Source organism: Amblyraja radiata, chromosome 35 (genome assembly GCF_010909765.2).
Source record: "Amblyraja radiata isolate CabotCenter1 chromosome 35, sAmbRad1.1.pri, whole genome shotgun sequence".
Classification (NCBI taxonomy): domain Eukaryota; kingdom Metazoa; phylum Chordata; class Chondrichthyes; order Rajiformes; family Rajidae; genus Amblyraja; species Amblyraja radiata.
This window is the reverse complement of record NC_045990.1, coordinates 7,254,645-7,268,673: the sequence shown is the minus strand read 5'-3', so window position 1 is coordinate 7,268,673 and position 14,029 is coordinate 7,254,645. Positions and strand designations below refer to the sequence as shown.

Here is a 14,029-nt window from a genome sequence, read left to right as displayed (position 1 = left end):
GGTAGTAGCAGTAAAACATGAAAGGCTGGAGGTACTTAGTGGGTCAGGCAGCATGTGCGAATGGAATGGACAGGTGAAGTCTGAAGAAGGGTCCCGACCCAAAACGTCACCTCCATCCATTCCCCTCCTGACCTGCTGAGGTCTTCCGGCACTTTGTGTTTTACTCAAGATTGTAGAATCTGCAATGTCCTCTGTCTCCCAGTAGCAGCTTCAGGTAACAATATGCAAGCAATGTGTACTTGGAAACTAAGCTCGTGTAGGAAGGGACTGCACATGCTGGTTTACACCGAAGACAGACACAAAATGCTGGAGTAACTCAGCGGGACCGGCAGCACCTCCGGAGAGAAGGAATGGGTGACGTTTGGGCTTGAGACCCTTTTTCGGACATTGGACTGCTCTGAAGCTCAACACCTTTACAGCTGATCATCTACCTACCCTTTTTCAGACTGAGAACAGGAGGGAGGGGGAGACAGAGATGTCGTCTAATGCAGAATTACTCCAGCATTTTGTGTCTTATCTAAGCTTGAGGGTTTGCTGGCCCTAATGCAACAAGGTGGACTAGATACGCCACAGAATATAATAAGGACATGTACTCCTTCTGTCTGGGCTGGCTTCTCAATGACTACCAGTCCATTTCACACCAAATATGGCTCTTCTGGCATTGGCAGAAAGATGAATAGGTCTACTTTGCGTGCCTGAGAGAGGTTAATTATGCAGTGTATTCTATTTTAATGAACCTCCAATTAATCCCATCGTTCAGAATCCGCTTTAGGTTGCTGTGTAAATAGTCCATTGTGCAGGAAGGAGTATACTGTATGATGCCAGTGCCTGCCACTCACATACTACATTACTGTCAGGCCAGACAGGGTTGTGCAGACTGACAAAGGCACTTACACCGCGCTTGCACTCCTGTGCAAAGAGAAAGAGAAAGGGCCATCATCTTTCTTTGCGTGGCGTTCTCTTTGAACCTTGCTGCTCGATGGCATTCACTGCCAGTCGGGCCGGCTTGTGGCTGCCAACGAGGCTGGCTGCCGACACGAGAGATTGATTGAAGGAGCGACGGAACGATAAGGCTTGGAGACTGGCCCTTCGGCCCGCCGAGTCCACGCTGCCCGCCGATCCCACGGCAGCAGCATTGCTCCGTGTTGTCCCACTCCCGCTTCCACCCTCCGCACACTGGGGGAGCAACTTGCAGAGGGCCGACCAGCCTACAAAAGCCGCGCATCTTTCGGATGTGGGAGGAAACCGGAGCACCCGGAGACAAGCCATAGGGACATCTGTGCAAACTCCACGCGGGCAGCACCCGAGGTCAGGATCGAACCTGGGTCCGTTGAGCTGTGAGGCAGCAAGTCTGACAACACTTTGCCGCCCTAAGCAAGGGCACTCTCCACACCACCTAACCCCGTGGGTAGTCCCCTCGGCCTTGGAGCACTGTTTGCATGAAAGTCGTGGGGTGGAAGGGGAGGGGTGGGGGGGGGGGGGGGGAAGAGAGGTGGGCCGGAATAGCAGAGGGGGCGAAATTATGTTACTGTTACTGAGACTCAGACCTGAACACCCAGAGGGAGACATGCGCAGCCCTCTCTGCCCTTCCCTGCACCGACCCGCCCTGCATCTACAACTTGGGCCCACACTCGGCTTGGGAACCCTCTCTTCAGCTTGTTGCCCCACTGTCTGTCTCCCTGCATGAGACCACACTCTCTTTTGAAACATATAAGATTGTTAAGGGTTTGGACACGCTAGAGGCAGGAAACATGTTCCCGATGTTGGGGGAGTCCAAAACCAGGGGCCACACAGTTTAAGAATAAGGAGTAAGCCATTTAGAACGGAGATGAGGAAACACTTTTTCTCACAGAGAGTGGTGAGTCTGCGGAATTCTCTGCCTCAGAGGGCGGTGGGGGCCGGTTCTCTGGATGCTTTCAAGAGAGAGCTAGTTAGGGCACTTAAAGATAGCAGAGTCAGGGGATATGGGGAGAGGGCAGGAACGGGGTACTGATTGGGGATGATCAGCCATGATCACATTGAATGACAGTGCTGGCTCGAAGGGCCAATGGCCTACTCCTGCACCTATTGTCTATTGTCTCTCTTGATGTATTAGGGCCAACGGAATCAATGGATATGGGGAGAAAGCAGGAACAGGGTACTGATTCTGGATGATATGCCATGATCATATTATAAGCTATGATCAGCCATAATCATATTGGATGGCGGTGCTGGTTCGAAGGGCCGAATGGCCTACTCCTGCACCTATTTTCGACGTTTCTATGCAACCTACTGACCCCTGCACCTGCACTGGGAAGCGAGATGAACTTGTCTTCCATCTTTGGCTGGTGTGTTCAATGTGGGTTGCATAGTTTGCTTCTGTGTCTTAATTTCCGTATAATTTACCCTCCACCCACATACCGTAACCTCGCTTTTGTGTTCCAGACAATTTGAATTGCCCGATTCAGACCACCAGAATAATTAGGATTTTTTACAGCATTTTCCTCTATTCTCTTGGTGCATAAAACCTGCCTGTGGCATGCTTAGTAAGCAATGTTCTCTTCCACAAAGCTGGTTGTTGTGGAAGACTCTCGAATGGCTACTCGCATCACAGTGAAACCAGCCGGTGAATGTGGAGCAGAACAACACAGGCAGCCAACCATGTCATCTGTGGGTGCCCGCTCTACCACCCACCAAATGGAGCTCAGTCAGGGCCTGGCAGACATTGACGCCAACAGAGACTGCTCGACACCCGGCTTGAGATCTAACTATTCCTTTGGTTTATGTTTCATTCGCAAGACTCTCCTTTTCAGTGTAGATTTTGCCAGTTCATTTTCCAACTCTCTATCTGTGAATGAAAAGGAAAATCAAGGAGGGATGTATAATGGGAACACTGCCATCTCACAATGTCCTAATCTGCCCCACTGTATTAAGTTTACAACCAATAACTGACACTGACAAAATCTCATTAGGACCACATGCTGGTAAAATACTGCCAACATTTGTTCCCAAGGGTTTCGGCCCGAAACGTCGCCTATTTCCTTCGCTCCATAGATGCTGCTGCACCCACTGAGTTTCCCCAGCAATTTTGTGTACCTTTGTTCCCAATTAACTTGTGAAATTAACTTCAAAACATTGCATCTGAGTTCAGATGACCAACAAAATTGCTTAACAGTAATTTAATCAGTTAACGAATGGCCTAATTCTGCTCCTAGAACCCATGAATAGACTGGGCCAGATTCCCCACCATGTATACTCGTGTTCCCTTGGGAAAGCAGCCAACCTGATCCAGGATCATTTCCACCCCAGTCATTCCCTCTTTTCCCTGCTCCCATTGGAAAGAAGAGACAGAAGCTTGAAAGCATGCACCTCCAGACTCGGGAAGAGGATCTTCCCTGATGGTGTTGGACCGCTGAGCGGTCTTCGCATAACTTGGGTAGAATGATTTTTTCCCCCAACCTACTTCATTGTGAACATTGGACATTTTCTCTGGAACTGTCACACTGAGAAACCATATGCTGCACGCTGGTATTTTGCTCTTCACTACCTGTTGGACTGGTGAATGGATTTGTTGTACTTGTGTGTAGTGTTATCTGATTTTACAGGATAGCTTGTAAACAAAAGTTTTTCACTGTATCCCAGTGCACATGGCAGTAATATATCATTATCATATTTATACATATATATCACCAGTATCAATTTATGTTCTTTGGACCAGAGGAGGCTGAGGGCAGACTTAATTAAGGTGTACCAATTTTGTAGGGAATATGATATAAGTTGGACGCATATCCTTAGTAAAGAGGTTAAACATCACGGGGCACAGATTTCGAGCAGCTTGTAAATGGGTTGACAGGGAGACGAGGAAACTGCTAACACACACACAGACTCTGTGGGAGTCTGGGACTCATTGCTTGAAGGGGCAGGAGAGATGTTAGACATGTCGCTCTGTGGGTGTGTACTTGAAGATCCGTAACCCACAGAGCCACAGACCAGTGCAGGAGGTAGGGTTAAGGTGACACACGCTCAGCCCAGGGACCCCCTGCTGTGCCACAGCTTCCCCGACTGTTTACGTAATGTTGTCAAACCAACAATAAGCTCTGTTGTCATCTCTAGGTTTCAAGGGGATCTACTGCCAGATCGACATAGACGAGTGTGAGAGTAATCCATGCGTCAACAATGGTGCATGTACAGATATCGTCAATGGCTTCGTCTGCAAGTGCCCTTCAGGTAAGGTCTCACATGACAAGATCTTACAAGCTGACTATGAGATTGGTCTGGCATTCAATAATGTTTCGTCTTCTATCACTATTAATGTTGGAGACCTCTCCTGCTCTTCCTCAGAATCCTTTACACCTCTTGAGGCAAGTGGAGCCTCGGCTTAATGTTTTATCCAAAATGCAGTTTCTTCAACATGGGAAGTCATAGAGAACATGGAAACAGGCTCTTCGGCCCAACTTACCCTCACCAAGCAACATGTCCCATCTACACAAGTTCCCACCTGCTTGTATGTGGCTCAAGATCAAGCAAGCCTTTGGCCTTCTGTTCCACGGGAGGTTTCTGTCCTCCCTGAGCTCGTCTTAGGACACTAGCCTTACCGTATGTCGGGTGTACCGCTCGAGTTACACTCTGCGCCAGCCACTGTCCCTAGAGCAGATTGTGCCTGCCCAGCCAGCCTAGATTTTGTGTCGATTTTTAGTTCTGAGAAACAACGTGGAAAAGGCCCTTTGGCCCGACAAGTCCATGCTGACCATTGATCACCCCTTCACAGTAATTCTTTGTTATCCCACTTTTTCAGCCACTCCCTACACACCTGGGGGCAATTGTTACAATTAACCAACATAGCTGCAGCTCTTTGGGATGTGGGAGGAAACCTGGGCGCCCGGAGGAAACCCACGCGGTCACAGGGCGATGAATCTGTGTGATTCATCGGCGCAGAAGGCAGTGGAGGCCAAGTCAATGGGTATTTTGGCAAGATTCCCAAATCGTACAAGGAAAATAAATTATATGGTGTGGACATTTTACAAAATGCAGGATTCTTTTTTGATCAGAGACTGTTGAGAAGAAACATTAAAAAATGATTAACAGTGAGGAAATGGTAGGTAGTCACTGGTAAGGATTTCTGGTTTCAAATGGCGATGAACCCTGAACATCTATCCATGTAATAAAGTTCAGGCAAACATTGGTGGAAAATCCACCTGAAAGGCTCTTGAAAACTCCTGCCAATCCACTTGGATTTTTATTACAACCCTAGAAAATGTCACAATGACCCTAGAGAGCAGCTTGCACTGTGACTGGCTTTGTCTTGAGTCCAGGATATACGGTTGCCATAGTGACGGTCCTGCCAGATTCAAGGAAGTATCCGAGGAATGCAATTGGACATGGTCGGATAGCATTAGATCCAACAAAAATGTTGGGGTTTTCCCAAGGTCCTGGATCTGTACCGGCCGCCATTCACTTTTCCCCGAGCTCTGTTGAGGCTACACTTTGGGGCGGTGTGTCGGAACAATGGGGAAATCCAGCAAAGGCAATGGTTCCATTATTGCCCCAACAGGGCGAAGAGAATCACGGGGTATGGGGAGAAAGCTGGAACGGGGTACTGATTTTGGATGGTCAGCCATGATCACATTGAATGGTGGTGCTGGTTCGAATGGCTGAATGGCCTACTCCTGCACCTATTTTCTATGTTTCTATATAGAATCTTACATGATCACAGAGGGAGTAGTGGGTACATGGAACAAGCTGCCAGAGGAGGTTGTTGAAGCGGTTACTATAAGAGCATTTAAAAGCCATTTGGACAGGTACAAAGATACAAATGAATAAGAAGGATATGGGCCAAATATGGATAGATGGGACTATAGTAGATGGTGCACTATGTTCGGATGGATAGATAGGGCTGAAGGGCCTGTTTTCATGCTGTATGACTCTATGGTCTTATCTCTGAGCTACTGTGTCATCCAGCATGGAAACCAATCATTTGGCCCATCAAGTCCACACTGACAAAGCATTCATTTATTTAGATCCTACACCAATCCGACTTTATTCTCCCAGTATTCCCATCAATAATTTACAGCGGCCAATGAATCTACCAACCCGCAAACCTTTGGGATGTGGGAGGCAACCAGAACGGCCATACAATCATATGAAGAGCACGCAGAATTAACACAGGCAATACTGAACGTGCAGTATACAAGCGCGGAAACAGGCCTTTTACAACGGCCACTTAATCTACCAACCTGCATGGCTTTGGGAAGTGGGAGGACATGGGAGCACCCAGAGGAAACCCAAAAGGTCACAGGGAGAATGCAAACTCTACATAGATAGCACTGGAGGTCAGGATTAAATCTGGGTCCACGAAGCTCCAAGGATGTAGCTCAGCTATCAGTTCCTGAAGGGAGGGATGTTGGCCAGGAACCTATTTCTCATGAAATCGTACCGATGGAACAGTAAAATGAGAAGATGAGACTCCTTGGGATGAGAATTTCTGATCCTGCATCAGATCTTCACTATTGCACTGCGATGTCATCTCTACAAATTATGATGCAAATCAAAACACCAGCCTGTATTCCTGAAGTGTGCAAACCTTTGCAAAATGCAGGAGTCCCATCGTGGGAATATTTTTGAATTCACTTTTCATGATCTAGACATTGAGAGACAAACACCATTGCCTCACCATATCTACCTTTGATAAGGTATCTTGATCATCTCCAACATTGGCCCATTGTGGGCTCCACCGTTCCTGATGCAGGCTCTGCCGTGTCCTGTACCTTCTCACACCTTTAGTTTCCTTCTCCCTGCCTCTCAGTGTGAAGACCCAAAACGTCACCTGTTCCTTTTCTCCAGAGATGCTGCCTGACCTACTGAGTTTCTCCAGCATTTTGTGTCTATCTTCATAGACTGCTCCTGGTTGAAATACTGCCACAGTGTCATTGGAAGAGGTCTGGGATTTGGACTTCTCCTGCCCATCTCTCACTGAACCTTTCGGCCACCTTACATCTTGGCCACGTCACATTTAGTTTGATAGCATTTCTATTTTTAATTGTAAACCAGCATCTGCAGTTCCTGATGTCTGGCATTTCTTACAAGTGCCTGAGAGATTATCTATGTAGTAAGTTATTGCTGGCAATGAGAAGAACCAATATAATGTGCCAAGGATTGCAGTAACATTATCTTTGATAATGTAGAGATGCTGCCGTATATACCATAAAGAGTTAATAACTTGGGAGTGCTGAATGTTTACACTGTCTGAACTGCCAGACTGAGCTCCTGTCTAGAAATGTTAGCTAATTGCATTGATGATCAAAGTGTAGATACGAAAATAGGGCAGCACAGTGGCGCAACGGTAGAGTTGCTGCCTTACAGCACCAGGGACCTGAGTTTGATCCTGACTACGGGTGCTGTCTCTACGGAGTTTGCCCGTTCTCCCTGTGATGGCGTGGGTTTACCACAGGTGCTCCAGTTTCCTCCCACATGCCAAAGATGTGCAGGTTGATTGGCTTCGGTAACAGTGTAAATTGTCCCCAGTGTGTGGGATAGCGTCGGCGTGCGGGGATCGCTAGTTGGCGCCGACCCGGTGGGCAGAGGACCCGCCTCCTCGCTCTACCTCCGAACTAAAGTGAAATGAACTACACAGGGCACTGTCATGTTTAGCGATACAGCATGGGAGCAGGCCCTTCGGCCCACTGGGTCGATGCCGACCATCGATCACCCGTTCACATTCCGTTATCGCACCTGTTTAACCACTGCCGTGCCTCCCGTATGTACTGTGTCTAACGAGAGCGAGGCCTTCACATCAGGCCTCAGCAAACTCTCTGGCAACGGTGGGGTTATTGAAGGGTCAGGGTGCAGTGTACCTCAGGCCGGCCTTTGAAGAAGCTCTCTGTTGGTGGCTGGTTGACAAGAGGGGCCGTGTCTGTTATCTCCCCGAGGCGGACAATGTGCCAATTGTTCCGTGGGCCTGTGCCTCCCTCGCTCCAGCGGTAGCTGCCCTTAATGAGAGGGAAGGCTCAATTCTTTCAGGCACAATTTACATTTGGGGCAGACACAGGGCCCCTCGCCCGCTTACTGCATCTCACATGCAGCCATTGAAAGGCTGCTTGAAGGAGCAGCACCTCAGAATACAACTGTCAGATCCAGTCACTTCTCCCAGTGCTCCCACTCTCCTTTCTTGTTCTGAATGTTCATTCTGCTCCTGCCTTTCTCAGCAAGCTGACACAGGAATACATTGACGGAGAGCCCCCGAGTTCCTGAATACATTTTTGTTTTGTTGTGATCCTAGCGAGCTGCAGAATATAAATTTCTGATGTGAGTTTATGGGGCTGATGCTGAGAACTATATTCTGCACTCTGTATCTCCCCCTTTGCTCTATCTATTGTACTGGAGTTTGACTTGATAGTATGTTGGTAAAGTATATCTAATCTGTATGGTTAGCATGTAAAACAAAGCTTTTAACTTAAGTCGATACTTATGACAATATTAAGTACCAAAGATAATTTCACCCATTTAAAATTATCCTCAGTTAAATGTGACATTTTGTGAAGATTTATATCTGCAAATGTACCTCTCTCCCTCTGTCTGGTTCTCTTTCATTTATTTTGCCTACCTTGAACTTGTGTCACAGCCCATTAATTATATCTTGTCTGAAGAAGGGTCTCGACCCGAAAGGTCGCCTATTTCCTTCGCTCCATAGATGCTGCTGCACCCGCTGAGTTTCTCCAGCATTTTTGTCTACCTTCGATTTTCCAGCATCTGCAGTTCCTTCTTAAACAAATTATATCTTGGCTTCTGCTTACCTGGACTCCCAAGAGGCATTAGATTAGTTTAGTTTTGATATGCAGTGTGGAAATAGGCACCACAACCCACTGAGTCCACACTGACCAGCGATCCCCGTCCACAGCACTACTATACACACTAGGAAGAGTTTACGATTTTTACCAAAGCCAATTAACCTACAAACCCGTACGTCCTTGGAGTGTGGGAGGAAACCCGAGCACCCGGGGAAAACCCACGCGGTCGCTAGGAGAAGGTACAAACACCGTACGGACAGCACCTGTAGTCAGGATCGAACCTGGGTCTCTGGAGCGGTGAGGCAGCAACGCTGTCGCTTCACCACCGTGCTGCCCCGAATTCCTCGCCAGCATGGGTCAGTTGGCCCGAGTTACCCACTCAACTTGGCCTTTGAGGGAGAACTCATTATTGGCTAGAAGAAGTTCATGACCAAGCTGTGGGACATTGGAAGCCACTCGGGTCACTCAGATAGAAAACAAAATGGCAGACGCTAGAGGGCACAGCTTTAAGGTAAGAGGGGCAGGTTTAAAGGAGATGTGTGGAGGAAGTTTGTTTTTACACAGTAGGTGCCTGGAACATGCTGCCGGGTGGTGGTGGAAGCAGATACTTTAGTGGTGTTTAGATAGCCCCATGGATATGAAGGGAATGGATCACGTGCAGGCAGATGATCGTAGTTTATCTTGGCCTGTTTATATGTTCGGCACAAAATGCTGGAGTAACTCAGCGGGTCAGGCAGCATCTCTGGAGAAAAGAAATAGGTGACATTTTTGGTCGGAACCTTCCTACAGACTGAAAGATGGAGGGGGGGGGGGGGGGGGGGGGGGGGGGGGACTGGAGGTGAGAAAAGGCCAGAACAAATCAGAGCCGGCAACAGATGGGCCAAAGGGCCTGTTACTGTGCTTTAACTATTCTGTGTTCTTGATCATGTGCAGCAGAACCTTGTTTGTGCCCTCACCCACTATTATTCTCCATGACACACATCCAACATGTTGACATTGCAAATCTTCTGAGTAGCGATTGAAAGCTTGTACATTTTGACAACGACCTTTCGTTAAATGATCACCAAAACCAAATGCGCCTCAGTTTTGGGGATAGCAAATTGTTGGTCCCAACCTGAAGTCACCCATCAGTCTGTAGAAGGGTCCCGACCCATAAACGCCACCTACCCACGTCCTCCACAGATGCTGCCTGGCCTGCTGAGTTAATCCAGCACTTTGTGTTTTGCTCAAGATTCCAACATCTAATAATAATAATAATAATAATAAATTTTATTTATGGGCGTCTTTCAAGAGTCTCAAGGACACCTTACAAAAATTTAGCAAGTAGAGGAAAAACGTGTAAGCGGAATGAAATAAATAGTAGAGACATGACTAGTACACAAATTAAAGACAGAATAAAGACATCTGTAGTTCCTTTGGTTTCTACCTGATCCCCTCCTAGAACTGATGAACTTATAAGGAATATTGTGATGTCTGGGCTATTGATCTGGATACCCGAGTTTGAATCCTATCATGTCAGCTAGGAAATTAATTGACTAAAATGTGGGATTGAAGGCAGTTGTCATAACACCCATGGATGGACCAGATTGTCAGAGGAAGGCAAGGTTTACCAGAGGAACAGCACCTTGTATCCTGCTCAGTTAACTTACAAGTATGGACATTGAATTCTCCAATTTTAAGTTACTAACTTACACACAACTCTGTTTCTCCCCCCCCCCCCCCCTTTCTTCACTGTGCCCCACTAGGATGCACATCCATTTTGCTTTTTCCTTCTGCCCCTTCCATCTACATTCCTTCCTCTGGCTTCACATTTGACCTCTCTTCCATTCTTGCATCCTAATCTCACATTTCTCACGTTTTTTTTGTCTATCCATCTCTGGCCTTTAACCAACCATCAGCCATTCAACCCCTTCCCCCCCTCCCCCTTTCTCCTGCATCCACCTATCACTCACCAGGATTTGTCCCACCCCCACCTCTCTTCCAGCTTCTCCACCCCCCCCCCTCCTCTCCCGCACTACAATCAGTATGAAGAAGAGTCCCGATCTGAAACGCCACCTATCCATTTTCTCCAGATTTGCTGCCTGACCCCGCTGAGTTACTCCAGCACTTTGTGTCTTTTTGGTAAATAAGTACCTGCAGTTTCTTGTGTCTAAACTACACGGGTGCGCTTCTGAGAAGGACATCTGCTGTCCTCAACTGGTCAGGCGGAAACGTGTCTCCAGAACTGTAGCAGAATGGTGGGCTCTTAATTGCCCTCTGAAATGACCTGAGCAGACCACCAGTTCAAGGGGTATTTGAGGATGGGCAGTAGATATTGGCAGTGCCCACAACCTGCAGACTGATTGAGTTGTTTTTAAAAATCCACCAGTGAATACTGAATAAACAGGTTTGACATACTTTGTCCATCTGGATTCCAGCTGACTATCTGTGTGTCTTTCCTGATCTTGAAGTATCACATTCCAAAATTGTTTATTTCGCTCAGGAATGAACTAAGTTTCTCCAGAGATGCTGCCTGATCGGCTGAGTGACTCCAGCATTTGGTGTCTATCTTGGGTTTAAACCAGCATCTGCAGTTCCTTCTTACACAAGGAATGTGCTTGCCTAACGTCAAAGTCTCACCTCGCCAGGGTTAGGGAAATGAAATACTTATCGAGGTGCAGCCACTGTTGTAGAACAGGAACACTGCAGCCAATGTGCACACAGCAAGATCCCACAAGCAGGATGTGACCATTTGGTTTATTGATGATTTAATGATAGATACAGCATCTTTGGCCCACTGAGTCCACACCAACCATTGACCATTCGTTCCCACTAGCCTTACGCTATCCCACTCTCGCATCCACTCCCAACACACACAGGCAATTTACAGAGGCCAATTAACCTACAAACCTGCACGTCTTTGGGATGTGGAAGGAAACAGGAGTACCCAGAGGAAACCCACACAGTCACAGGGAGAACCTGCAATCTCCACACAGGCAGCACCTGAGGTTAGGATTGAACCCAGGTCTCTGCCACCATGCTTAGTTTAGTTTAGAGATACAGCGTGGAAACAGGCCCACCGAGTCCACGCCGACCAGCGATCCCCGCACATTAACACTATCCTACACCCACTAGGGACAATTTTTACATTTACCAAGCCTACGAACCTGTACGTCTTTGGAGTGTGGGAGGAAACCGAAGATCGAGCACCGAAGATGCCCAGAGTCTCTTGCCCAGAGTAGGGGAATCGAGGACCAGAGGACATAGGGTTAAGGTGAAGGGAAAAATATTTAATAGGAATCTGAGGGGTGACGAGGGGTAACTTTTTCACACAAGGGTGGTGGGTGTATGGAATGAGCTGCCAGAGGAGGTAGTTGAGGCAGGGCCTATCGCAATGTTTAAGAAACAGTTAGACAGGTACATGGATAGGACAGGTTTAGAGGAATATGGGCCAAACGTGGCCAGGTGGGACATGTTGGGTGCTGTGGGCAAGTTGGGCTGAAGGGCCTCTTTCCATGCTGTAAGACTCTACGATAGTTAGCACAAAGTGCAGAATGTAGTTCTCAGCATTATAGCGCACCAGTTTCAAAGTCCAATGTCTGCAAAGGGGTGGAGGTGAATTGAACAGTACCCTAGCTCATGGAAGCACCGTTCGGAAGCCTGATGCCAGAGGGGACGAGATTGACTGACCTATTTTTTCCCTTTCTCTCTGCAGGCTTCAGTGGGGCGATGTGCCACGTTGACATTGACGAATGTGCAAGCACTCCCTGCCAGAATGGGGCCAAGTGCATCGACAGACCCAATGGATACGAATGCAAATGTGCAGAGGGTGAGCCACTGACCTCTGAGCACTCAAAGCCCGGGATCACGTACAACCAGTTATCTCAGACATAGGGCAGTCCCCTCCTCCCCTTCCCCGACAGCTCCACAGATCCTCAGTGCTGTTCTGCTTGCGATGCCTCCTCGGTCAAAGGGTACAACTTTGTTCACTGATTACCTAAAGAACTGAGCACTTGGAAAATAGCAGCTGCGGTATTTAGCTGGTTTTACCCTCAATCCCTCTCTGGTAATCGAGTATGTTTATGTAATAAAATAATTCCACATCCTCGCGGCTATTCAACTCCAAAGACTCGAACCCCAGTTACAGTTTAGCTTATTGTCACGTGTACCAAGGTTGGGTAAAAAGCTTTTGTTGTGTGCTAACCAGTCAGCGGAAAGACTAAACATGCCAGAGAGGGTTTGAATGTAAAACTAGCTGAAAATGGCCTACGGTAACCTAATTTTGAAGAAGGGTCTCGACCTGAAACGCCACCCGTTCCTTCTCTCCAGAGATGCTGCCTGTCCCGCTGAGTTACTCCAGCACTTTGTGTCTATCATCGTCAGAGAACTGCATGTGCTTTAATACAGACGGCAGGAGCACTCGAACTGCAGGTGTATTTGCATGGCTCTGCTTTGTGTACAACCCCTTGGAGCTGTGCAGGCTTGGGATCAGGGGGTAGTGGTTCATTCTTGTTGCTCCCCACTGCCCACCGTCGCTCAGTTCATCCTTGGCGTAGGTGGAGAGGGTGACTTGAACCCAACGTTAATGAAGAAGGAGAGACAATCGGATGGGATGTGGGGTGGGAAAGGGGGGAGAATATAATGCAGCAAAACAAAAAGTTGGTTATGTGCAGGAAGGAACTGCAGATGCTGGTTTACACCGAAGTCTGCAGGAGGGTCTCGACCAGAAACGTCACCCATTCCTTCTCTCCAGTGATGCTGCCTGTCCCGCTGAGTTACTCCAGCTTTTCGTGTGTATCTTCGGTTCAACCCAGCATCTGCAGTTCTTTCGTATACTGACGGGTTCTTCGTTGCAACTCCTTTTAGCCACAGCTGAACATTGCACTTGACAGTTCAAAGTACGAGGGGCATGAAAATAAGAACTCGACTCTTAATCTTTCTGCGTAATTGAGCCTCAGCTGATGATATTTGACCTCCCACAGTTATTTCAATGAAAAAACCATAAAATGATTTCCGATAGTCCCACATAAAAATACATCTGTCTTTGCTCAAATGACAGCGTGTTGGAAACAGGAAGGAAAATATCGAGGGCGCCAATGAACTTGGGGGCCAGATATTAAAAGACCTTTCTAATGCTTGATACCCTGGTTTGAGACAAAGGTTTATCTCGGTCCTGTCAAGGGGGTTCGAGGGAGGTTTCTTGTGTCATTTTTTAGAAGATGTTACATTTATATACAGATGAACAGTGGAAAAAAAAAAATCAAGCCCTGTGTGTGTGTGTGGACTGA

General features: G+C 47.6%; 1 protein-coding gene and 1 long non-coding RNA gene across 3 annotated transcripts in view; one reads left to right on the top strand and one right to left on the bottom strand.

Annotated features, from left to right (window-relative positions):
• The window catches only part of LOC116991852 (neurogenic locus notch homolog protein 2-like), a 140,106-nt gene that overhangs the window by 86,916 nt on the left and 39,161 nt on the right, over positions 1–14,029 (top strand). Inside the window, exons 9-10 of the mRNA XM_033050828.1 lie at positions 4,093–4,206; positions 12,457–12,570. Of these exons, the coding sequence (XP_032906719.1) occupies positions 4,093–4,206; positions 12,457–12,570 (228 nt within the window). The remainder of the gene's footprint in view (positions 1–4,092; positions 4,207–12,456; positions 12,571–14,029) is intronic.
• On the bottom strand, positions 151–4,582 carry LOC116991854. 2 transcript variants are annotated; one of them, XR_004416919.1, is made up of 3 exons: positions 4,528–4,582; positions 4,478–4,480; positions 151–163 (listed from the first exon to the last, which is right to left on the bottom strand). It is a non-coding gene; the product is annotated as an uncharacterized LOC116991854 (long non-coding RNA). The 2 variants fall into 2 exon arrangements; XR_004416920.1 differs by lacking the exon at positions 4,478–4,480 and adding an exon at positions 2,958–2,960.